This window comes from Botryllus schlosseri, chromosome 16 (genome assembly GCF_051294905.1).
Source record: "Botryllus schlosseri isolate E-star chromosome 16, Bs_hap1, whole genome shotgun sequence".
In the NCBI taxonomy this organism is placed as follows: Eukaryota; Metazoa; Chordata; class Ascidiacea; order Stolidobranchia; family Styelidae; genus Botryllus; species Botryllus schlosseri.
Genome location: NC_137251.1, coordinates 6,911,382 through 6,938,578, shown reverse-complemented (window position 1 = coordinate 6,938,578; position 27,197 = coordinate 6,911,382). Strand labels below are relative to the sequence as shown.

At 42.7% G+C, this 27,197-nt stretch overlaps 1 protein-coding gene and 1 long non-coding RNA gene across 9 annotated transcripts in view; one reads left to right on the top strand and one right to left on the bottom strand.

Moving 5' to 3' along the window:
* LOC145458693 (calcium/calmodulin-dependent protein kinase type II subunit alpha-like) overlaps positions 1 to 27,197 on the top strand; it is a 35,912-nt gene that overhangs the window by 4,539 nt on the left and 4,176 nt on the right. For 2 of the 8 annotated variants that reach the window (XM_080337144.1, XM_080337140.1), the window contains exons 3-15: positions 1,325 to 1,384; positions 8,663 to 8,717; positions 10,305 to 10,370; positions 12,451 to 12,523; positions 13,601 to 13,703; positions 15,698 to 15,781; positions 15,843 to 15,937; positions 17,092 to 17,214; positions 17,853 to 17,936; positions 18,971 to 19,013; positions 24,451 to 24,488; positions 26,134 to 26,178; positions 26,638 to 26,835. In XM_080337144.1, coding sequence (XP_080193270.1) covers positions 1,325 to 1,384; positions 8,663 to 8,717; positions 10,305 to 10,370; positions 12,451 to 12,523; positions 13,601 to 13,703; positions 15,698 to 15,781; positions 15,843 to 15,937; positions 17,092 to 17,214; positions 17,853 to 17,936; positions 18,971 to 19,013; positions 24,451 to 24,488; positions 26,134 to 26,178; positions 26,638 to 26,835 — 1,067 coding nt within the window. Of the gene's footprint in view, positions 1 to 1,324; positions 1,385 to 8,662; positions 8,718 to 10,304; positions 10,371 to 11,690; positions 11,764 to 12,450; positions 12,524 to 13,600; positions 13,704 to 15,697; positions 15,782 to 15,842; positions 15,938 to 17,091; positions 17,215 to 17,852; positions 17,937 to 18,970; positions 19,014 to 24,450; positions 24,489 to 26,133; positions 26,179 to 26,637; positions 26,836 to 27,197 lie in introns of all 8 variants that reach the window. The other 6 variants (XM_080337145.1, XM_080337147.1, XM_080337148.1 and 3 more) reach the window with 4 other exon arrangements.
* Positions 20,595 to 26,638, bottom strand: LOC145458698 (uncharacterized). The gene is made up of 2 exons (XR_013921176.1): positions 26,094 to 26,638; positions 20,595 to 20,842 (listed from the first exon to the last, which is right to left on the bottom strand). It is a non-coding gene; the product is annotated as an uncharacterized LOC145458698 (long non-coding RNA).

Sequence of the window (27,197 nt, the reverse complement as noted above, 5' to 3'; positions counted from 1 at the left end):
TTATGTGCATTATATTGCCAGACAATTTGACTATTTAAGCTTATTTATTCTCACAGCTAAATATAGCCTAGTTTGGCCTTGGTAGTATAGTTTTGCGTGGCCTGTCGTCGGAAAATGGAACACGTTTTAAATAATTAGCCGTGAAAACAGTCACATGGCAGCCCTTTATTGGACCGCATCTCTCATTATGTGTGCCGGTACGGCCTGGCATAGTATGGCAAATTCCAGGGTAGGGTAGCTTGTGTCAGTTATTTTGGGTTGTTACCCCTTGTTTTCCTATGTGTTATGTTGTGTTCATGGCACTGTAATTACAATATTTCTATCTATCATTTACTACTTTAGGCTGATGAATAAATCTATACCAAACTCAACCAGTTTCAGTTCACCATTATTATTATCTTTTGGGTTGTTTATGTGCTTAACTTCTTGTTCAGTTGTTTTGCACAATGCCGGAGACAACAGAATCTGAGGAGTAGACCAAACTAGTGAAAAATTCGAAAAAGTGCTCAAATGTTTCAGCCAAGTGACAACTTAACTGTTATAATATAATGATTGGCTTCGATAATCGGGATAAAAACCTGCACCTACATCATGTGGTTGGCGAGAATATACCAGTCCTACGTATTTCTACGATGAAATAACATTTTATGGAATCACTATATGCCTAAACAATACATCACTGCTTTACTAAGAATAAATTCTGCCAATACTTAGACGTCTGTCTGTCACAACTTCAAAGGCTTTTTCCTACACTGCAATTTGGTGCTTTCATGCAACTTCTAAATATTTATATTCCCTTCCCTAACCCTGGAATGGTTTTATAAATTAGGCGTTGTTTCCGCAAGGCTAATGCCTTTGTTAATGCAGTATTTATCATTTTATGTGTGCACTGTACAGTGCAACCAAATAAATCCGGAAGGAGATGTGAAATAATTGTGCAGAATTCGATTTTCACGCTGTGCTCATGTATGTACTGTGCGAGTGCGGTAAAGGTCGGAGGTGAAACTTACTCTATGTTTCAATTGTCATTGTTGAAGGAAACTGACTGCCAATATTAGAGCTAAAGACCCCTAATGTAATACACTTCTAATCACGGTGCCAGTTCATTGTTGATAAGAGATTCTGCACCCATAATATTCTCCTGTGGGATCTGTGGTGGCATCATGCCGAATAAGGGTTGCATACAGTAGTCTCGTAACGACCATACCAGGAGCCGTCATAAATTCTCAATTTGTGAAATCTCAATCAAGCTCTGCTTCTTGCGTGCCGCCTACCGTTGCCATATGTTTTTATGTGTTGTTGTAAACGGCTAAATCCCTCGCAGATCTTCAAAAGCTCGAGAGGGAAGCGAAGATATGCAGACTTTTGAAGCATCCAAACATAGGTAAGAGCGAATGCCGTTTTCACATACTTGGCAGGTTGCTGCTTTTCAAAGGTATGTTAGACCCTACGCGATTACGCGAATGTAATTCAGGAACATGCATCTATGTTTGGTGTTTACGTCATCTGTTAGTTGTTGCATACTTATTACGCGACAGCTTATTGGCGCCGTTTCGTGCGTGCCTTGCTACATTGTGCGCTACACCCCGTTTCTCGACACAATGTGAATTCTGTTTTCGGCGACTTATTCGAGACACGTACCATTCGTGTTTGGCGCGAATAGTATGATATGCAGTGTTGCCAATTTAGCGATTTTCGCGCTAGATCTAGCGATTTTTCATCCGGTTTAGCGCCAAAAAATATGGATCTAGCGCCTAGCGATAAATCTAGCGATTTTTGAAAAGTATTTAGCGATTATCTAGCGCTTTTTTACCGAAAATAACTAATAAAAATCAGTTCTGGCCGACGACGGCATTGGCTTTATCGACCACCAGAGTGCGGACTACGATGATAAATTATAGATTACTAACCTACGGATAGATACGCAACTCCCGGCGGTTACGCATGGGCAAACAGTCTCTCCTCTTACTGAGTAATTTAAAAGTAGCATAATTGACAGTGCTACATCTGGCGACCTGAGCGCTGAGATTTAATATAATTGGTCTTGATCGAAAGGTAGTGTCGCAGTGATTTCGAAAATACAAATTAAAATCTCGTCAGGACAATGGAACCACCCCGAAACAGCCCTCAAAGTGTGAAAACCGGCATTGCTCCAACAATGGCACCATCGCAACACAATGAACATAACAATGACCAATTTCGTCCAGCGATTTTTCTGATCAATGCCGACTTTGGGGGTTGTTTTGAGGTCGCTCCATTGTCTTGACAAGAATTTAATTCGTATTGTCGTAATCAGTGTGACACTAGCTTTCGTTTAAGACCAGTTTAATTAAATTTCATACCCCGGGTTGGTCCTCGGAATATTTCCTTCAAGGCCTCCACTTATAGTCGCTGGTAAACTCGGTTCAAGTCGTGTTGTGTCTGGTCAACTCGCATGTCGTGTACAAGTGTGTCAAGTCGCATGTCGTGTTCAAGTAGCCTACCCCAACACAGTTTAGAGATGTATAGCGCATTTCCACGGTACATCGCATCACGTATTCACGGACGCGTCGAGCAAGGCACGCTTATATAGTGAGCGGTTATGCTTGCAAACCTGGTCAGTGGTGACGCAGAGCGATCATTGCGCAAAGCGATCTGCTTTATCGAAATGCACTGCACGTTTTGTCCCGCTTAGAGATGGCTCGTACGTATTATAAACAGGAAATATGATAAGTGACTTAGGACCCAGACGAATAAAATATAGTTGAGAAGAATGTATTGATATTATGGTTCAATTTAACACCTTTAGCAATCAATGCAGATTTAGCGCTATTTTTTAGCGCTTTTTTCTCAATATTTAGCGATATCTAGCGATTTTTACCACCAGTTTTAGCGATTTTCTTCCATCCGGAGTTGGCAACACTGATGATATGCTTGTGTCGCGTCTGACGTCGTGCCGGCTATGAATAGTCGCAACGGTATGATTCCTAATGAGCATCGGGCTATTTACAATTACAACCACGCGCGCGGTCGAGTCGGATTGACGTAGGCCGTTGTATGTATTGGCGGTGACGAAAGGGGGCTCAGAGTGCTGTTTAAGCGGTTGACATAAAGGTGTAAAGTCAACACGCGCACTCGTCTATTTTCGCACTCCTCGCCTGTATCCGGCAGCGCGAATGCGTGGAATTGAAACATAGTTTACGTTTTCATAAAGATACCAGATTTAAGGGGCACTGCGCTTTAAATGCTATGTGGTCTCAAATATAAATTGAAAGTTTAAAACTGTTGGCAGCAGCTAGCAGCAACTTTCGATTTGACTTTGAGACCACATCATATGGAGATCACCCCCTCCCCTTCCCGCAATCGCTGGCCGTTCATATGTAGACTTTGTAGTTGGTGCGGTTGCAAGGTGCGCCATCTCATTAAGAATTCGCGACGGGGATGGCGAGACGTATTGATAATATTCGATATCGGACCACTCATAATAATCAGTAGGCTGCAAGTATATTGCGTTGAACGCGACAAAATATTCCCATTTATCGAGCAGTTGGTTTCGTCAAATATGTTCATGTGCAAAGTCCGCATATGCAATGCGCAATGCATATGTTAACTGTTTTTGTCTCTATCGTGAGCCTACTTGAGCTAGTCTCGAAAGTGCCAGACTATAAGCTACATTAAAAAAAAAACATATTTTGGGTCGTAGGGCATTCAAAATTGGTAGGCAACAAAATAGACAGCAAACTGCAGCCCTCGATTTCAGATTTTGGAGCTTTACGCGAACAACTTGAAATCCCCCTGCTCAACAGTAAGTAGCTTGAACCGGGGTCGCGTACTTCGCGTACTCTTAACCTCTGGAAGGCTCGTTTACGCACAGAGCGAAAACATGATTATTGAATTGCCGGGGAAAGGCGTCGGATAATTCTTGTGGTACCACGATTGTAAGAATTCATGAGCGCATTTCCTCGCATTAGTTGTGTGACGCGTGAAAGTCCCGCGAAATTCGGAGTGTTGCGTATCTTCGATTAATTTTTGGAATGTCCCGCTCTTGGTCGGGTTTACGATATGCCGGGAAGTGCTGCTGATAATCGTAAGAACGCTCGTTGTCGCTCAATTATTATCTCGTGGCGGGACTCTAGTTCTCTCATTGCTGACCTGTTAATATCTGCGATATATTTTAAAGGGGCACTGCGCTCTAAAAATGATGTGGTCTCAAATTGAAGGTAAAAACGAACAAAAATTTTTGGCCGCAGCCATTTCCTTCAGAACGCCACCGTTAATGGAGCTGCAATTTATTGAAATTTCTACAAGACCAGCTGCCGCGGCTGCTTAACCCGTTACATGGCACGATATCTTCACCGTCGCACTTGCTCGACACGATTAGGCAGTCACGCAGAGAACGAAACTTAGACACATTTCCTTCATAACATCGGCTGACAACTATCTAAAATTCGTTCTCTGCGTGACTGCCTAATCGCGTCGAGCAAGTGCGACGGTGAAGATATTGTGCCATGTAACGGGTTAAGCAGCCGCGGCAGCTGGTCTTGTAGAAATTTCAATAAATTGCAGCTCCATTACGGTGGCGTTCTGAAGGAAATGGCTGCGGCCAAAAATTTTTGTTCGTTTTTACCTTCAATTTGAGACCACATCATTTTTAGAGCGCAGTGCCCCTTTAAGTCTATGAGTGAAGCATTCGTATCTTATAACGGGAATCCAAATTTGGCTGCGCTGCAATTGTAGAGCTTCTTGAAGGTACAGAACTTCAATATAAAATTGAATAGTATATTCTTATTGAAATATACCCGAATATTTTCGGCTGACACTCGTCAGGGGTAATCGTCAGCAACTAGTAGAGAATTGGAAAGAACATTGTATATCAACAATCGCATCATATGCTTGTGTGCAAGGGAATCTAAATCCCTAATTTCTTTATAAGCTGTGCTTATGGTATAGTTTGGCCGGTTTGTGCCCCCACATGGCGTTCTTTCCAACGCAACATAACCCATTCTGCGATAAATCTGTAAGTATTTCGCCGAACCGGGTGCTTCCATTCATTAGCTTAATAGTTACTACACCATATTCATCAATTTGGAATATCACAAGATTGCGATACAAAGAAAGTAGGGAAGGAGGCGAAATGACGTGGTGCCGTATAGTGTATAATCTCTCAAACTCCCGCCTTGTCTTAGCAAGAAAAAGAAGAGACTTGGTAACAAGGAGGTACGCGCAATGCGCATTGCACGCAGAATGAAAATTGACACAATGAAAGCATAAAACGGCGAAACAATAGTAATGAAGAGACATGTAGCGGTAGATGTATTCGCGCCAGTGATATGTCATAATCACGACCTGCAGGCTAGTATTGGTCCCGATTATGACTGTCAAGGTGCTCAGGCAGTGGCATGTGGCAATACACTGACATTCTGGTGCCCGCCTTACAGTGACCAATTTTGACAATGCACTCGTTACGTTGCGCCAAACCCGTGTTAGCATTGACGTAGGTTGTAGCAATCCTGTAAAACACTCGAGATGCAGTTAATTTGTGAATGTGCCGCGAAATTTCGGGATTAGTCATCGAAGCAGTAGGCTGGCCGAAAATTCTATAATTATCAGCGTGACATGCGCTTTTGATGCGAAATAGCGACGACTGAGGAATGGTATTCTCGATATTCCATCATGTCGCCGAGGTCGTAGTACCGCTGGTGAATCATTGGCAATGATTCATTGCGGTTCAAATGAGTTCAAAGATATGCACTATAATCGGATTCGCACTGCGGTGGCGTAGGTCGAGTAATTACGTGTCGATTCCTAAACGTATTGCGCGCCGGCATATTCCGGCCCGTGGCCTTGCCCGCGAGCAGCATATTGCGAAATTGTTGTGTATGCGCTGAAGCATGATGGCAATAAGATATAAATCCCCCGAAATCGATCGATTATTAACGCGCGATAATCGATCCAGCTGCTGCAAGCTGATGTTGCTTGTTTTGTAGATTTGGGCACGCTTTCTGCCGGCTATCCTTGTTGCCACGGCGACCCACGGTGGCCGTGGAATGAATAACTCTACGGCAGCTGTTAGACGTGGCACCGTAACAACGCATGTAGCATGGGCGAATTCTTGTAGGTTACGAAATGTACTGAATACCTCGCCGTGTGGTTAATAGCTATAAATCAATGCCAATTGAGTGTGGGCTATTCGGCGATGGTGCGTATTGATTAGTGAACGAATATAGGGCTGGTAATCCTTCATGGCTTGATGGGAAAGACAAAACGCGCAATCTGATGAATGTAAGTGATGGCGACCTTATACTCTGAAAAGGGTGGGGGAAATCCAACACAGTCTCTGCTCAACCTACACAATGTTTGTCTGCTTCGGTTGTCTTGAATAATATGTTTCTCTGCTTCTGAATACACTGGTCAGAGTCGCACATTCATGATTTCAAGGTAATCCATCCCGACTATATCCAGCATGGTGTTGAATTTATTCAGTTTTAGTTGGGTTCTTCATCCCTACCTATTCACGTCAATCAAATTACCCAGATTGGATTGAGATCGAAATTTATTTAGACTTCGTGGTAATTATCTGTGTTAATATTATTGCTACTGCAAATGCAGTCTGGTCAGATTTAAAAGCAATGTAATCATATTGTTATTATGCAAAATGCGCCTACTCAAACACCGTGCGGTTGCAAATGGCTTCAGTCGGTCACGTCTTGTTAACTTTATATGCTGAAATACATGAATGGATCTTCTGAAGCCGTTAACATTTATCAATCAAAAACTTGGAGTGGGGGATTACAATTAGAATACAATCATAGATAATGACTCTCAATAATGTCAGTTCGATATCACTTCAATAATTTCTGAAAATTTTGATTATTTTTCGAATTAATTGACTTTTAATTGTTACAAGTAATCAACTATTCCTTGTTTACAAACCGTTACGGTACTAATTCTGCTTCTGCATTACTATTGCACAATGTCTGGATATGCTACTAATTACGTTCTACTCATTGTTGTGATGATGATGAATGTTTTGAGATCATAGTACATCAGTCTCCAGTCCAGCATATCTGTACTTGGATCACTGGAAAATAATTAAACGGAAATATATCTTCTACGTGTGTAATGCAAGAAAACAGAGATGACCAAACGCGTTGAATTGCATATTGGAAGGGGTAGGATAACGCCTTTACTGACAACACATCCATAATGAACGAAATTGAGAATAGAAAACTGCACTGAATTATTAATGCCAGCTTGCGGAATGTTTTAAAAATTTTGTTAAAAGGAACATCTGTTTTCGTTATCTCTATTTCTCTATTGGTTCGTATTCCTGAAACCTTCATTGCTAATGCAACAATTCTTTTTGATCAAGAAAACTACCTGGCTTGTGATACCTTTTTGCTATGTTATTGGCTGATGAGAGTGTAGAATTGTTTCGGTCGAAATTAATTTTTGTGTCAAATCCAAACAATCCACTTTTAAACGATTAAATTTCTTAACTCGACCAACCCGAAAATTTGTATCACATTATGCGAGTATGTGCTGTTCTTACCTGGCGTGCATTGATTAATTATGCATGACTCGTGAATAAAACAACTCTTATTAGTTTAACCATTGATCACCAGTGAAGATTATCACATTACTGTTACGATATTGTAATGCCTAATGCCGTAATGTTAATTTTCATCCACTTGCGTACTCATATCTTTGTGCTTATGTCGATGCATATGAACTGACCTATACTCTTCCACATCAGTTTGAGGGAACTTGCGATCTTCATTAAATAAGTGTGACGTCTTCTCTGACAGTCACCATATTGATGAAGCCAAATCATCTATTTTTAGCTGTAAGCATTTAAGGCTTCAGTGATCATGGTGGATTGGTGGTTATTAAAAGCACATGAAACTTGCCTTTCTTGGATATGACATATTTTCAGAGATGCGTTTTAGATGTGTGCAACTGTAACAGATTTTTACTTGCTCTGTGGGTCCTCTGATATATTCCAATATTTTAATAATGTTATCAATATTGATCTATTGACTATACATATTTGCTCGTTTTCAAACGCTCTCGTAGATATAGAAGGCTTTGGCAATAGCCATTTAGTTGGATACTGTTAATGTTGACCAGTACTGTAGCAAATGCTTGTACTTCCACTTTAGCAAACTCGTAAACTTCGTGTTGGATGCTGAGGCCACAGGCTTATTCGTGCAAGCACATTCTTAATGTTGACCCGGATGCTTCTTGACCAAACTCAATCGCACCGGACCACTGGTTATTATCTAAGTGCAACTACTGTAACCTAACCTAATACACGAATTTAGGCTATTTGTAATTGATATCTGGTTGTAACGCCACACTGAACCAACTCGTCATGGAGTAAAGTATATCGTAGATCCAAAGAATGTTTTTATCGCAACTTAGTTTATTGCAATCCCTTTCAAACTTTACTGCTAGCTAACTTCGTATCAAAACGCGTACACCATTCTTGTCAGAAACTGGGGATCCAACCCGTTTTTTCTATTTTCAACCAACGTATGGTGGATATTTTGACCTTGTCTGTAGGAAGTTGAGCCGTAATTATCCAAAAATATGCGCTTTTCTGGAGTAGGCTTTCTATAAGTCAGTAGCAGTTACCTGATGGCATAAATCCATGTTGTAACCATGTTTCTTTTCTTTTCAGTCCGTCTGCATGCAAGCGTTGCCGAAGAGAACTTTCACTATTTAGTTTTCGATTTGTGAGTATACCCAATCGTTTTTTGGCACTGGTGCAGCGGTGGTAAAATGAAAATATCCATTGTGATGTTATAATTTGAACACCAGCCCAGCGCACTAATTGCATAGCGTTCGTAATTTATTGCAAACTTACATTTCGAAAAACATGGCATTTATTGTTTGCTTTCTATGTCTATTACTCTATAGCAGTGGTTTTTAGTAGACCGCCCTGGTTGCTAAAATGTGCTGTGGTATGGAAATGGTGGAAAACCACTCTCTAGTGCAGGAGTGCACAACTGTTCAAGTTAATTGTATGTCATCACTCATCACTATGCACATTAGTACGCATCACTTTTTCCACATGACTACGTCCACTCCACATATTTCTATGGTTAAAACTTTGGTGCGAGTGTTTTAATTAGAAAACATAATTCCCCTTTAGCCAAAATTGCTGGACAAAGGAGAAAGGATAATTGGACAGTGGACACTCCTGTCATACATATTGCTGCTTATACAATGTATAGGCTATATTACACCCCGACCATGAATTTGACTCATCCTAAGTCACATGTTTTATGTAACACGCAGAATGTACTGTCATATCTTAGATAACGGAAGCGAACAGAATTCATCATGTGACCGCGCGATGGTTTTTTCGATTTAATGAATGGATATGCGCCTCCCAAATCAACAGCTTCGGGATTGTTTTGTGATTTTATTCAATGGATTTTACGATATCATCATAGTGAGATTGAAAGTTAAAAATGGCTTACTCAATATCAACAAGTATAATAAGAAGTGCAAGTGTAAAATAACGCATAGTTGGTATCTGGTGAGGCTACAACGGAATAGGACTACTAACGAGCGACCCACGCCCGTCTCACGCTTCAGAGTGACGAACGGCGGGTATGCGATTTGTAGCTACTGCAACAGTTTGTGCTGTAAATTCAGTACCGACAATTGGTGAACGAAGTTTGGCGAGCCTTGTCTCAAGATAGGCAGTGACGGTGTTGATACTTGATATCATTGCCTACTGAAGTGCATCGATGTCGGTAGCTCGAATCATACTAGAGTGAACTATTATCACGGAATATCGAATTGTAATGTGAAAAGAGCAGAATGTTCACAGCGCATCGTCATGCAGTAGGTTACTTTATTTTTTCTATACTCACAGTCGTCCGAATACGCGTGATCTCGTACTGATCGTGTCGACGCGAACACTGCATCAGCAGTATTCGTTATGCGTACAGAATGAACTCTTCATTAGTAACGCACCTGGGTTGAACCAGGAACAGTGGGCCATATTTCTAACGAACTAGTCGGAAAACGATGTGGGTAGAGCGAAGGTTAACAAGTCCGAAGTATCAATGTCAAAATTGATTATGGTAATTTCAACACATAAGCCTGTACTATGATTGGACTTCACTGCGTTAATTGTCCGTCCGTATTAAAATGCACGTCACTCGCTGTAACCAGAAGACGAGGCACGTGACAATTGATTTCACGATTCAACTCATGCCTCCCAAACTCCCCCCCCCCCGCCCCCCCCCCCACGATTGCTCAACTGAATTCGGATGCTTAATACCTTCCCCACATTCATTACATTGCAGAGTAACTGGTGGTGAGTTGTTTGAAGATATTGTCGCCAGGGAATATTATAGTGAAGCTGATGCTAGGTGGGTACCATGCTGCATTTTTTCAATATGAATTCTGTGTGTATTGTGTCACTTAGTTATTTCAAACGTGGTGCAGGAGTTATTTGTCACTGCTGCTTACAGATGTCAAAAAGAACTAGTATGATTCTTGACCTAGCTGGATAAGGTTTTTCTACCTTCTATGTCTTTATTGTGACTTAAATTATCTCATATCATTGCTGTGATTCTACGTATCTCTGCGTGAATTATCTGACTTTAGTCATATCAAATATTCACTCACCACAATCTGCTCTTTTGCATTACATTCATCAGGTAAGTATCTTGCAAACACTTTGTGAACACGATTTGAATGTCTACGATATTTGTGGTCAGGTTTGTGATCATAGGCTTTGCTGTCATCGCCACAGCTGTATACTTTTTGCTTAGTTTCAATGGCACTTATCCAGTGTTTATATGTCCTGATCTGCGCAATGAAATCTCAAGGCATTGGTGGATCATTATCACAGGAACCTATGGCATCTAGTCTAAATCACCACACCTTAACTAGCCTTAGACAACTTGGCTAGCTAATGATTTGGAACTCAATCGCAGGAAGTAGGCCTCATTCATACAGTATTGTGTGAAGCATTACTATACACTTTCACTATTAGCGCCTTTGGGATATTGTGAGCCATCAAAATACAGCTTCCTTTTATGCAAGAACAAGACTTAGCCTGCACTATGGTATAGTGGTGTGCCAATTTTTTATCGATGTAGATTGCTGCATAAGACGGCAGGGCACTTTGGATGATGCACTTCATGAATCAGAAGGAAGTCGTCCTAAAGCGACGTTTTCCTTTCATATTCCTACGTAGAACAGAGCTTGTTGCGTGGTGTGGCCATCGAAAATCCTTTAATGAATGGTTCCAAAATTAGAGTTTCAGGTTAAAAGCTCTCAAAATCTTTATCGCAAGCGGATTGCCTGTAGACAACTGCGTCCTCGAGCCAACGATTCAAACCAACAGTTGTGGCGCTGCTCAATGTCAGTAGTATAGTTTCATTCAGAACACTTTAATAATATTATTTTAGTGTCATTGTCATGTCAAGCGTCATAGTATATTATGCAAGAGAGACGCAACTCAACGCTAATACTAATTCCTTGTCAACAAGATAAATGAATGGATGGACTGAAAGGTATACCTCCTACTGATCCTGAACCTTCAGCAGTAAAATTATCTATTAGTTTGGAAACTGCTTCTAAATTACTTATCCTGTGAAGCGATCGCACCATTTCGTTATCATTTGTTGCTGACCGAATCCGCAGATTTGGAATACTACTGATCGATTGCATTTTGTTCACAGTCGTTGTATCCAACAAATTATTGAGAGCATAAATCACTGCCACAAAAACGATATTTTACACCGAGACGTGAAGGTAAACATGACTGTCCTCATCGGGGGCTAGCGATATTAACCATTGCAAAAGCATGGAAACCCTCTTTTAGTTTCACTCTTACTTTGTTCCACAGTTCAGCTTTCAGTATATATTTTCATGAAGCTCTCATGGCATGTGTTTTTCAGTTGTCTTGTAGCTTTTCTTCACTGAAAATATTTCACGACTCACTACGGTGTGCGGTATTGCACTAATAGCTTCGTTTGGATTTTTTGTACTACTTAATTTATTTCGTCATTGGGGAGGCTATAGGATCTGGTGTAATAATAGATTCGAATTTTTGACCATTAAGGAGCAAAATATATGTAGATTTTGGAATCTCGGTGATCAATTGAGTTTTTAAATGCTAAAGTCGCATTAACTTTATTCTTAGTCTTGGATGTTTAGGTGTAGTTTCACCGTTTATACTGGTGAAATTTCACACCGTAGCTCACTCTCAGGTTACTGCTTCTTAATATTACGCTGACATTGTCTACGATCAGTATACATGTCAAGGCTTCGGTGTAATCCCTTACATGATTTTTCAATGTCTATATTGCGCCCCACGCAGTATATAGATATATGATCCGCTACTATACAGTTGCTTATCCCGTTTATGCATGGTATACTTATTTGAAACATTACTTATTCGGTTTTCTCCTGTTTCTTGCATGCCTTTGCACTCGGTAGCCATTGCATACAGCAGATTCTGGAGGCTGTAGTGCATTGTCATCAAATGGGAGTGGTGCACCGCGACTTGAAGGTAACGGCGATAGTGTTGGTAATGAGCCGCATAAGGTCACGTTGGTGCTTCGTACAGCGCATCTTGATGACCGATGAACCTAGATTTCGCTTTGAAGCATTCAATATTGACCTTGTGTACTGCTCATGACCGAAATGCAACCCCTTGTATGTGTTATCGACGCTGCATGAGCAATCAAAGTAACAATAAATACTAACATGGAGTATGTATTGGAGCAATGGTGGGTTTGATCTTCGTTGTCGAAATGCTGGCTTGATAATGCTGATTCATATATGCTAGCAAACGTTCAATTTTGAAATTATTATGATCAATGGTTGCCCGATTCGGGCGTCCCACGCTGCAGAGGCGACAAGAAATTATCACGTACAGTGGCCCTGTAATTTATTCTTTTGCTATCGGGGCACATCGAGTCCGATTGGCGGAATAAATGAGGAAACAATTGGCTAATCACAATTCCTTGCGATGCGCGTGTCTTTGAAGTAATCCCTGAGAGCCCACGGGAACGTCGTTAATTGGGGTTCAAGTGTGTGACATTCGCGAGACTTTGGATATTCGCTCGGTAACACGTAAACGGCTTGTGATACAGCTACGTACCGTGAAGCATTTGAGCATGTAATCTGCAGCGGTTCCTCTGATGCGTTGTTATTAATAATTCGCGATTTTCTCTCTCGCAATCAGTCCGGAGAGTCGATAGTCGTCATGATATATGGACACAGAAATGAAGATTTATGATTGCGCATTATTTGCATGACGAATAATTGATGACATTGTTGGCGCGTCCGTGCGAGTATAGAATCTTCTGTATCTCTGTCCCAACTTAGAGTTATCTGATATTTGCACCCTGAGTGTGTGTTGGGAGCGCGACGAATTATGAAAGAAGTGGCGCATGGGCGGTGCGGCATTTCTCACTTACTAGAATTCTGGCTGGATGTGCTTTCGTTTGGATCGCGCATCTTCCTCCTTCGTTACTAGAGGCAAAGTGTCCGGCCGTTTTCTTTGCATTGCATGCTTCTGCTCTCGCTGCTGATCCGCCGCGATCTGGTAATACTCTGAGATGTCTCCGCAATTTTTACACAGCCGGAAAACCTCTTGCTGGCCAGCAAGCAGAAAGGGGCAATCGTAAAATTAGCGGACTTCGGTCTGGCGATTGAAATCCACGGAAACCAGAGGGCGTGGTTTGGTAAGTCTTTATGTTAGCATGTACACGGGCTAAACTTCGATTACTAATGAATTCACACGAATGCAGCATACCCACAAGGGCGATAATGATCTAGACAGAAGCATTTCCAGCAGTTCTGTGGTTTTAACGTCGCTCACTCGGCGTAGTGCCTCTAGCTAAGCCCTTGTATGTTTTGGTAAAATGCCACTTACACCCTACCCGGTTGTATTATAAATCTGGCATCGCCGGACGGAACTGTATGTACAGTTGGTCTGCACAAACAAGTGCGGGTCTAGGTACGCGTTCACTCGGGTTACTTCGTTGGAAAACGGACTAGTTGCTGTTTGCTGACGCCTTCTGTGTACGCGTAACTTCGTAAGGGAAAGTAGTATTTGTTCAAAGCTACGAATCCATGCGTCACTAGTGCCAGTATTATTCATTTATCACTCCAGCTTGAAATATACACAATTCAGGGCTTTTCAAAGGTCAATATTTACTGGTTTTGCAAACTACACCGAGCGCAAGCCTGGAAAGTGTAGCCTTAACCGGTGAATTGGTCGGTAAACGTATGCAACTCAATGAACATTACTCTAATGCGACGAATCCGTTGAAAATACGTTTACCGAATCATGATCGATTTGAGTTGATACGCCACATCATCAAAGGTGACTTTGTGTTAGGTCCCGCCTCCTGCGGAGTACTCCCAATCGTAATTAATATTTCATGAAAATAAGCCGGCATATACTTGATATATTTTTCCTACAAATGACTGACTTTGGCATCCGTAAAGCCGGAGCCTGTCATTCTTATGTCCTTTTCGCTCATGAATATTACATGAAATGTATTTTTGAACCCACGTTTTGCGCGGAAGAGCATGTCCGGAAACTATACGGATGGTAGTTCTTGCCCCGTCATGCTAGATGATTTGTGTCCGAACGGGCGACCTGTACTGCAATGTGCTAGGTGCTAGAATTGCGTCAAGGCAGCACTAAATGTGTTTTTCTTGCTCGATTGAAATGCCCAAAATTAAGTGTGTATAATATTAGTGAAACAATTTGACCAGCACCGACTGGCCGCATTGGTCGTTGGTTTATCACCTCATTTGTAATTAATGTCAGGGTTGAAGGTTGTAACCAAGTCATGAGGTTCCGAGTCGGTCAAGTCAATCCCATTATGTAATCGAGTCAAGTCGGAGTCCAAATCACACTCTACGAGCCAGGTCACACTATTCAATAGTGGGATTATCACGTCGCTGAAACGGTGTGAGAAAATATTAGAAATATACGAGAAAGTCCATAAAAATATGACTTGAATCGTGTCATGTTCAACGTCTCAAGTTGTATGACAGGGATCAGTCACTCGCAGTGTCTCGAGTATGAGTAGACTCAATCCAAACAGTGACACAAGTCGAGTAAAGGCATTTTTCATATGCAAAAAAGTGCCTCGAGTCATGAAAAGATCGCGACTCGAGTCGAGTCCTTACAACTCCAGAGAGTATCTTTTGTCAGACACGCCTGGTAACACCGTTCTGCAAAACGATGCATCCTTTTCTCGCGAAAATTTACGAGTAACCGTAGCACTACCAGAATGAAACCGCTTCCGTGCTGATGTATTCTGCATGAAGTCACACTCGTGGATATATGGGTTTGTCATCTCGACTGGAAGGGGGAGTTTGACAGCTTTTGAATGCGGACATCGTAATTAAAGTTACGTGCAGCTCGGTTTTGGACTGCGCACGCCCGTGTCAGCGACGTCCAATTATGTCAACAGTGATGAATACTAAATCGAATCCACACTGGGGAATAGGCTGCTGCGGACACGAACATAATTAGCCGTGTTCGCACAACCATATGTCCACGGTGACCGTCGCAATGCGTAAAGTTACTAGTTTGGTGCGTCTTTTTGAACGACTCCATGTTATGCAAATATGCATGTATGTCCCGTGTTGTACGTGCAATCGTACATGTGTGCCGTTGGCATTTATCCTGCACTCCGCCAACTTCTGTAATGTTCAGGGTTCGCCGGAACTCCTGGTTATCTATCACCGGAAGTGCTGCGGAAAGATAATTACGGAAAACCCGTTGATATGTGGGCTTGCGGTGGGTTTTGTGTTGAAAGTTTGGGTGCTGTGTCATGCTACGGTAAATTCCGATTTTCAAGGTGTCATTTTGTATATTCTACTGGTCGGATATCCGCCGTTCTGGGACGAGGAGCAGTCGAAACTTTACCAACAGATAAAAGCCGGGGCGTATGATGTAAGAATTTTGCGATGCTGCATTGTGCGTTTGTTTGAACGAGAGTGTATAACGCTAAAATGTTATGTACATTAATACTCCGTGAGTGTTGATTGCTTCACAATATAGCGACAGCATCGCCCCTCCCCAAGATTTACCGACTACGCCTATGCGAAGAAAGGAAACAGCTTACATAGGAAGGCTTGCACTATTACACACGTTTCAACTATCTAATTTTGAGGCATTCTAAACTACCTCGTAGGCATTTGTAGAAGACGATGCCGTTTGCTGTTTCGAGATAGTTTTATTGTGTGTCCGGTGCCTACAATAACTTATTATTGTAGACCCCCGTGTATCTCTGTTCACAATTAACAGCAAAGGACATGGTGTTCTGCGAATGCCGACGAGGTAGTTTCGGATGTCTCTTCGTGAGTCGATGTCCCCGACGCCAAAACTATTAGCGCTCGTAGATCCGATTTCGACCTAGGAATCCCGATGCTATGAGGAATGTCGGCATGCTCTGCGCCCAGCTATTTATAATTTTGGTAATGTGTTGCTGAGAAAAAACCGGGCTTTCCACGTCTCGCTTGATGTTGTAGTGTGCGAGGTTTTACTATTTATGAATTTACTTGGTGCTTTCCATCCCTAACTAAGGCTTGACGGATAAACCCGCGCCGCATCGGGAATTGATCTGGCCGCTGTCGCAGGGCATACCACCGCCAAACACTGCGAAAGCATCGGTTGTCGGAACAGATCTCGAATCACAGCACTGATTTTCATGGTCTTGCCACCGAAACCAAGGCGCACTCACTCCGATCTCTCTCCGGCGCGTGGTATTATGATGTTATGACGTCGTTCTCCCTATGATGTCACAATGAAACTGCTTACCAGTTTCGTCCGGTTTGCGCTGTCGAAGTTCTACTCGTTGTTTCACTCACCCTGCTGCGCGTTGCGTTCGCAACACTTGGTCGTAGGATCAATACGATCGTTTTCTGGCGTTACCGCATGAAAGTTTATGAATATTGATATAAATTCAGTCGTACGGATTCCAATCGGCAACGTCCGTATCTTCAATGTGCGCGATAATAACGCGGTAGGTCTCGTTTTCGCGGTTTGCCGTGACGAAATGAAATCGTGCTGGGTTGGGCAAGGCGTCAAAACGGTTTTCGTTGCAGTTTCCGACGCCGGAATGGGATACTGTGACAAAGGAAGCGAAAGATTTGATTAACAAAATGCTGAACCTCAACCAGAACAACAGAATCACGGCACAAGAGGCTTTGAAGCACCCGTGGATTAGCGTGAGTGCTTTTCTTCCTGCTGCTCAAGCGGAATTTGATGAAATATAGCAGCCCTAGACCAATCTTGATACCGCACCGAATGCGCAAATTTCATTATTTCATTTTTATCGACATTACGCACAAAAGCCTGGGTGGCGTATCTTTTCTGGGCAATGAGGTGAGATTTCGTAGTGTCGGTTAGCGATTTTATCGATGCGGGATCGTGGAACGCATCTAACCTGATTCGATTTTTTGGGAATAGGGTATCGGAACTCCGTCTTTGGTGTATCGGGCTTTGAAGTTCAGTATTTGGTAATCTGCAGCGCGCATCGCTGCAAAGCTCGTTTGTAAACTATGCCTTGTTTTGAGGTCTGACTGCCATTATCACTGCGAGGCGAAATTGGGTTGTTTTCTTATGTATTATTCATACTGCGGATTTCCGTCTGGTAAAATTACGAAAATTCGTTGCCGCCTTGGCGAAAGCCTTGCTTTCTTTCCGCGACGGCTCTTGGTTTCAGAGAAACGGTGATGGGTTCGATAGATATCAGAGTTGGCGTCAATTGATGACCCCGTGAAGTTTTAGTGATGTTTTCGCAGTCTGCTATTAGCGTGACGACTTAGCGCGAGTGAAACTGACATCCGTTTCTGTCCTCTTGCAGCAGAGAGAAAACATTGCGTCTCACATCCATCGTCAAGACACCGTTGAGTGCCTGAGAAAGTTCAACGCAAGAAGAAAGCTGAAGGTAACCGGAGTACTGTGTGATTGACCATCCCTTGAATATGAATCCGATTCGCGACCCAATGGTGTCCAGGATCGCTTTCCACGAAAGGTCTGGCCCTAGATACGTCACGTGTACTGCTCAATGACAAGACTATGTTGGGAACTCGGCTGTAAATTTCGGAAAAAAATGATGTAATGCTCAACCATAATACAACTTTTTGTTGGCTTGAATCGGGTTTGTGTCTGTAAATCTGTAATCTGTAATAATTTCGTGGGCACTGGAAATTTTGAAGAGCGGTGACCCCTTTCACGTTCAGTTGCGTTGCTTTTGGCGTGTTGACATTCTTCTTTTCATTTATTTGCCCCCTGTCAAAACCTAGAATTCCCTATACTTGGCTTGGCATGAATTTTAATATATAAATCGCCTAATCGATGGATACCCTTTCTGGTAATTTTCTTCCCCGACGCTGTGTAGTAAGCCGAGTGTGTCGATGAGAATTACACGGCTATCGCGCACGGATGTATTCGTTCCACGCGTGATGAAATTGCGGGTGGATTTTGGAATCAGGGACGCCTAGCGACCGTTAGTTTGAAGCAATGTCTCGTGGCATCGTATCATCGCAAGTCTAATTTTGGTTTTGTTGAAGCGAGTTGAACGTAAGCGGTCTACAGGCTTACTCCTCTTCTTTGAGATTTATGGAATAATTGCTGAGGGACTGTAAAAACCCGGCGAATATCCGTCCCGTGTGGCTAATTATTTATTTGGGGATATCCACCTATTGAGGCTGCGGTTCAATTCGGCGTCACGAGAAAGCGTCCGGCCGCTTGATTGACTCATCCGCCGGTTGGTCACGTCTGACTGACGATTTTATGATTTGCGGCCTTCGGCTTTGGCGGAAGCGGCGGGATCATATTATTATCCGATGTGATTATTTGGGCTAACATCGACCGCAGTTTTACTGCTCAAATCTCGTACCTCCTCTTTGCTATGCTGGATAATCTCCCGCAGTGTCCTAAAGCGCTCATTTCCGCTCATTCATGCCGTTGTCTTTGCAGGGCGCAATCATCACCACCATTATCGCTACTAGGAATTTCTCCGGTGAGTGTTTATGGATATCATCCCGGCTCAAACGGCGTCGGGTCTATTTATAGTAGCATTACCCGCGCTGACAAAATTTGACGGATTTAGTCCGGGAAATCGATAGCAGGCGTGCGTTGTATCGTGGAAGCATTGATTTTTTGCGTGTGGAATAATCGCCGGTATGGATCGGCTGCCTTACAATCTTCATATGATACTGCTAAACCGGCGTTTGCGCGATACCAAACAGGGAGAAGTTAGTCATGATAATGAAGTCTGAAGCATCTCTTTGATTGCGTGGGACTTCGACACAGTAAATGACGTAAGACACTATGCTGTTACGAACATCTTCTCAATGGCGTCATAACGTTTGGTGTGACGTCGTTATACTACATGACGCGCTTGTACATTCTCGCGCCCGATATCCCAAGAGTATAATTTCACGCGTCGCTTTGCGTAGCGGGCTTGCGTTATTACATCCAATGGCAATGGGCATATATATATATAGATATGGAACTGTATGACCTTTCTGGTTCGCAAGTAGGGGACGATGTGCTTTTCGACGATTACAGCCCACGATTGCCCTTTGCAACAGGTTGCGTCGTATCGGGCGTCGTAGAATGCATTGTTAAGCAACATGAAATGTCACCACGTCGTCGAATCGAGATGATTCCGTTTTCGACGCGTCTGTATTGATACGCTCGAATCTAGTCGACTAAATACGTTTATTTCACGAAATTAGTGTATTATCACGTCTGTGTTGCTGCTACTATCGACCAAGTACATCGATTATGTTGTAGTGATGCCATGTTTTCAAGGATTGATTACCTTGCCCGGGCTGCGGAACATAAATGCAGCCTTTAAACGACATGCAGGCGCCAGGATTCAATATTAACGATATTCCGCGATGAGGCAAGGGCGTTCTTTGGATGTTTTCCAAAATGCTTGCCTGATCATGTACAGGTACACGAAAGTTGCTTCAATGCAGTTTAGGCGTTATCTCATTCTCTTTGCGCACAAGGCTGAGTTTGAATTGTATTTTATGTTCCCACATTTGTGACAGCGTGCAGTGCAGTTTTAGAGAATGTTGAAGCACAGCCAGGAGTCGTAGGAGTTGAGGTCGGGATCATCATGTGTTATTTACCGAGTCTATGCAGGTATAAAAGACACCAAAAAGCGACACCTTAATTGAAACCTGACAATGTAACAGTAGCAGAGTCGAGAAAATGGCGGCTACAGCTACTGATCTTCTTGATAGATTCAGTTGATAGATTCATTAGCAGGGTCTTGCTGATTACAGCCAAGCGACGGTAACAGTGCAATCGAAATACGTCGGGCAATGTCATCGTACGTTGTGTGGCCATTTCGCGTACGAGATTGCACGTAGGGCTCCGTGAAACGTTTCCTGTGGTTGAATGCTGAACTCCTCTCCCTGAAATCGAATTCGAAAATAAATTTTGAAAAATAGACACGAAGCGTGTCCGAGAACATACTGAACACCAAAAAGCTTGAGATATCGATGTGTTGTGTAATGACACGGTGTATAAGTTCACCTTGGTGATCACTTCTCATCCCGGTCCATGCTAACGTCATATATTTATACTTTTCTCATTGACACAGATTGTGACGTGAATTTCTTTGAAATATTAGAGATTCTTCAAAGTATGGATACATAACGGTGCAATATTTGGCTCTGAATCGAGTCGTCCCAGAAAATAGAGTTTATCCAGTCATATTAACACGTTTGGTTGTCTCATCCAACTTGATATTTTTTCGGCCTCGTGTGACTGGTGTAAGTGACGAGGGAACACTTATTATTGCCCACCATGTATATGGTGGCGCGCCTGTACCTGTAGATAAGAGAAATCCATATGATGGTGTATGTGCGATTAGCCAACATTTGCTGTCAACGTGACTGGCATTGTCGTCTTAGTTTAGATTTAGATTCCCAAACGGCGCGACGCGTTTCGGAATCTCCTGCTCAAAAACTAGAGTTCAAGTAACTACCAAATTAGCTACTGCTGAGTTTTGAATCGCCCTCAGAGCTATAGTTATCGGTGTGTGGTCGCCTGTAGATGGGCGAGTCATACGAGGAAATGTAAAGGGTTTACTTCCATGATGGACTGGCATTAACTTTTCGCGAAAACAATAGCTTCCTGCTTTTACATCATAGCACGTGGCAAGCGGTTCGATTAACTCCGATTTAGCACGCTTCCGTTAACTAACGTTGTATGATAACTAGCTATATAGTGCTGCATGAAATTCCAAATGTCTTTACATTTGGATGACTGGATGATCGTGATTGGATCCTCCTATATACCTTCAACAAATGACACACGGATACTTCTTGAGTGCGGCTTATCCTCATGTTACCAGCGAAGTTATTAGGAATAGAATATATTCGCAAGGTCCCTCAGCTCGGGCCTTCTCAATAATGCGCCACCCTCGCCTACCCCTATTTGGTATAATGGTGCAGTAAATACTTGAAATATGACAGAATTCACAGTCTGTTACCAAACACGCTGTCTCGTGTGGTATACTGTACTCTTCGGTGAAGTTTGATATTAACTTCAACCCAACTCCTGCCATAAATGCCACTCTGACACTAACCGAACATTTCCAAGTCTGGTCTAGTCCCTCTATTGGAAGCAAAGTAATGTACGCATCGATTGCACTTTACAGGTAAAAGTCTAGTGTCCAGGACTATATGATTTTACCTCAATTTATTTTGAGTAAATTGAAAGCACTCAGTCAGTCAAGTAGTGAAAAACGTAGTTTGTGGCATCAGTCCTGAAATCATCTTTGCCAGTAGTTGATTGAACTGCGGTCACTTTCAAAATTAAAAAAATGAATCTACCCGTCAAACACGTGCGACTACAATATTGACAAGCTTACGAAGCATGTCATGTACAGTATGTAATTGTATATATCTCAGCTCCGAATTTCGGAAACAGAGATAGTTTTAAAACAAACTCAACCAAAGTGGCGTGGGAGGAAGCAATATGAACACGGAACACTAGACACTAGACAGTCACATTATGTACAAGTACCTCATACCCGACCTCCTCAGTTCGATATTTGTGTCGGTTCGAGACTAATGCTTTCCTCAGAGGCATATTTGACACCAGAAATGAAATGATCAAAGTGGCAGTTGGTCTGCCCTCGCCCTACGAAAATGTATGTCTGCAAATTGTACTCTGAAATTTTTATTAATATTTTCATCAATTTAAACGTCACAAGATTGTGACACAGTAAAATGAGGGGAAGGATCGAAACGGCGTGGTTAGGCTTATCAATAACGCACCCTGTTTTCTGATCCTGGCGAAGTGGTAGTCCATGTGGTGGAGATTAGTAAAACGCGTTCTGCGCATCCTTCGATAGCAGGAGGAGTTTATCTGCGTGACTGTGTCAGCTAATATTCGCGATACTGATAAATCCAGGGTAAGCGTGTGTCTGTAACCTTTCAAAACCTATGAGCGGATTGCCTGTAGCGAATGATATTGCGTTGTGCTTGTGCTTGTCAACTTTGCGTCGATAGCGACTCGTCGTAATTACGTCGCGAACGTCATGCGTTCGGTATTACTCGTGAGAGTGTCGTGGGCTCATGTGGGAATTTGCCTGCGTATTCCAATGTACGATTTTAGTCACCGTGTTGGGCAGGGGTCGTTTAATAAACGATACACGTAACACATTTCTTTTTCGCTGTGACGCGTCGGAAATAACTGCTACGGTTTACGAGGTCGTTCAGTGATGCGAAGCCCAGGATAGTCTGACTGGTGTGGAAATGAGCATAGCAGTGCGCTGTGGTTGTCCTACAACACACGTGTCGGTTATTTAGCCAAACACTTGGAGTCTTTGTATCGCGATTTCCGAGGCATTTTGAGGATGTCAGTGGCCGTAGTTTTGAAGGAAGTTTGGTCAGCATGCGAAGCGAATTCTCGCGGAGTTTGCGAGGTAAGTTGCAGGCGAACAGCAGACAATTCAGGATTTGCATGCATAGGCAAGGATAGACGCTGCGCTTAGCGAAGTAAGACGGTGGATTGCAAACGACATGGGGCGTTTTGCGACATGCTTATCAATAGCAGCATTGAAGAAAAATACCCTTATGAATTTATTCAAACCAAACAGTGTTCTGTCATTCACACACCCGAAAATAGGCCGATACGATTGTGGGGAGAGTTAGTTGATACCTATATTTTTGTCACGATCTTGAAACGGAACTATCCCTGCAGTAATGCTATGCGATGTTGTTTCTTGTTATACGATTATCTTCTTTGTAAATCATTGCAATTTTCTCGTTGCTAGTACGATACATATAATGTAATCACGTCGTCAATGTGCGTGACAAAAAAGTATGAAATGGTCGGATGATGCGAAGGCCTTGTCAGCAGCATTGAGTGAGATTCCGCTGATACAGATACTGGTCTTGCTGGCGTTTCTACACTTGATCTGGATCGTCGGTAACTTCCTCTTAAGTTGTGACTTCGATGTTTCTCAAATTTGATGTACGATGCATCCATGTATGTCATCGTCTATAGTTTTTTTTTATAGCGTTATCCCTTAAGTAATATTTTGTCACCGGAGGTGATTGCTATAAATAGCTTTCGTTTACATTATTCAGCCACGTACGTGATCTATTGGATTTGAAAATTAGAGTTTTCGAGTTTTCGAAAACCAAGTCTCATGCATATTCCACGAGTATCCTTGTACTGTAACCACCATGTTTCCACGTTACAACGGTTTCATAAAACACTGTGACGATTGTATTTATCCACTATGTATTGTTATCCAGAAAATGTCGTTTCGGAATGATTTTTTTTGCGTATGTAAAGATATAGCAGTATTCTTACGATGTAACTCACAAATGCAACAATATCATTGCGTTTAAAATATTCCTGGGGATTCATACGTGAACTCTTTACGGCTCGAGAGCAGAGATGGCCACAGTCCGGTTCAGGAGCCGGAGCCGGAGCAGGATTTCATTGAATTTTTACCTGGCCGGACTGGATCCGGATTTTGAATTTGCGGTGATGGTCGGATTTTAGCCGGATTTTTTGCTGCAATATGATTAATTAGCATTGTTATGGCAGGATTTTTTCGGATTCCAAGCTGGACCTTCAACAGCCGGACTCCGAATCTCACATTGCCAGCCGGATCCGGATAGATTCGGATCCCGAAATTTGGGAATCCGCCCATCTCTGCTCGAGAGTAGGAACTAGGAACGTCCCGTTTAACTCAGATTAATTGTGAGCTTTGTGACTTCAAACCGGTATCAGGGCTCTACTTCATTGCAATAGTTACGGTAATATTATGATTTATGCACCAAAGAGCTCGTCTTCGACAGGCAAAGTTAACATATGTATTGAATGTGTTTCAGTGAATATCCTGCAATGTGAAGGCTACGGAGGCCATGCGTGATCGTCCAAAACGAATTTCATGAAAACCTATTCTTTTGCAGGGCGCAGCATGACCGGCAAGACCAAAGACAATGCAAAGGTGCATTTTTTGTAGTTTGCAATTTCGATGCATCTCTGACGAGTCGGTCTGTACGAGGGCTTGTATCATTTGCCTATTTTGGTCAGCGCCTGAGTTGAATTAATGTCGTGTAGCATCATTAATTGTAGTTTGTATCATTTTCGTGCAATCATCAATCGATTGGGATGATTGGAACATAATCATTCTGGTCTTATCGTCAGTGATTTTGGTTGATAATCCCTGCGTCGAAGGGAAGGCTATTCCTAGTTACGATGGATTTGGAAGAGATGCTTGGCGCTAATTCGCCAATGCGGCCGTTAACATTTAGTAGATAATATCCGTATGTAATAAGCATTTCGGTGATCTCTGAAAGTAACCATTTCGCTGATCTCTCACGCCTCGCTGTATGACAAAGCGGCGTCAAGCATCCGGCCAACACTGTCGTTATGATTCGTGGCATTGATTTCAAGAATTGTAATCTGTTTCACTAATTTCTTCAAATCAAGCTTTAGAATCAAATGTACGTTGAAATAATAGAGTAGGTAGTGCATTCATCCATAGCAGGCACATACCACGACGTGCTTCTAATTTGCTTGATAGGTGCAGATAGTTAATTTCGAGGAATTTAACATAGCTCGATGTACTTGAGGCATCTTCAGTCTTTTGGATATATCTTCACAATGTTCTTGTCTTGTAATGTGCCTATACGGAGCATGATTTTTCTATAAGCCGCACCTGACGAGATTTCTGCTCAAAATAGCGGAATCGGCCCAGACTGTTTTGGGCGTCACATTTTCAAATTATCAAGTGCTGTCTCATTTCTGTTAATTACTATGGAATTGAACAATGCATACCAAGAGGTGGTCAGCAATGAAAAAAAAATGCCCATATCGGAAATTCAAGTAGGTTGTCTCGATTTGCGCATTTAAATCTCTACTTCTACTTGAAAAGTTGTTAAAATCAGATTACCTATAAAAATAAATCCAATGCAGCCATTTTTTGCAAAATGGGCACGGTCAGTAAGCAGTGAGTTTATTTTTTGTTACTTATACGTCCTCGTAATCGCGCTTGTTGGTAGCGCACACATCGCCTGTTAGCACTGTGGCATTTGGTGTTAATCGGGCAGCCGCCCACTTTCTTAATGGTGTAAACTGAGCACTTGTCGAAGACCATTGATTAGTTTTTTTTCTGAATGGAGTAGTTTCGCACTCACTGGGCTGCTTCTGTCAGCAAAGCACATTAAAATAAGTGTTCGTTTTTGTGGTATTCGTGGTGTTTGTCGACTACTATGGTCATTTACACCAGGCCGAAATTCTTCTCTTTTTTCCGTAACTGCTGACTTAAAGCACGGCCCACTGGTCACTTCCAGGCTTTTTGGAAGACACCGCTTACGCGGATGAGGTGGCGAGGAGGATCCTAGATAAACCTCTAACACCGCACCCATTGGTGTGGCAGCCGCGGATTGAACCACTGCGCTATCTCACCATACCTTTTAAAAATTGACCAATCACCATGACCACCTCTGCGCATTGCACGCTCCCCTGATCGAGTAACCAAGCTGATCGTCGTAGTGGTATCTGCCTGTGTTTGCAAAATGCGCGTACGTTCTGTAAGCTTGTCTCTTACCTGCCTTTTTGTTTCTTCTCATCTCGGTTTGAACGCGTAGCCTCCAAACAAACGGAAGAGATCGCGATCACAGTCGTTCGAATCGGTGAGCTGCCGTCGGCAGAATACTTTGTCATTTGCTGTTGGATTAGCCTTTCTTATTTTGACACGTTCTACCACACGGCTCACTACAAACTAATATCGCATCCTCGACTTGGCAGCTATTGATGTAGTTGTCTCGTCTCGGTAACTAGACCTTTTTTTCCTTTCATGTAGCCAAGATAGCTCTTGTTTTACACCATGGCCACAGAAATGGGACAGTGCTTGGCGTGCGCATGCGCTATTTTCTGACCCGTCGTCATCTGTAGTAGTTCGCAACCGATGATGACTCTTTCGATTGTTTCTTTTTTGTTTGCTCATTGCATGTCGTACGACACAGTCATGCATGAAGAGCCCGTTTGATGGGTGACTGGTGTTGGTTGGTGGGACTTTATGTGCTTCTGTGTGACCGCGTGCAGTGATATCGTATCGTTGTTGTGTCGTGAAGATGACTTTTTATTGGAAGGAACATGATACCAGCGCGTCTAGTACTCCAGTTCCGCCTCAGTGTGAGGAGGGACGCAGCGCTGCAAAAGTGTCCGGGAACGCGAAGGCGTTCGGAATTTCCGGGATAGTTGATGCCCTTAAACCGTCCGGTTCGGCTAATACACAGGGTGCCCGGAAGACTCCCGCCAATTCCGTGGTGGAATCACCGTTTAGCAAGGTACCAGCCTTCCTGAAACGGCACGAGCACGCCGGCCGTCCTATCATTTCAAAACGCTTAACTCTGCCTGGAATGCTTTTCTTTGCCGGAAACATTTCAGTATGACCCACAGCTTGTCGTTTACTTGTTTTGGACCTGCAGATACACACGGCTCGCCTTATTCTTTCCTTACAAGTTTAACCATTTTTGCATTTCATCGGAGTTGCGTTTTCAATCAATATTCTGGTGCTTGATAGTGTTTTGCGAGATTTTATGGCTACTGTTCACGACCGTCTGGGTCCCTGCTCACTGTGGCATGAAATTGATTCGCCATCAGCCCCTGTGCCATATTGTGAACACGCCAATCAACGCATGTATCTGGT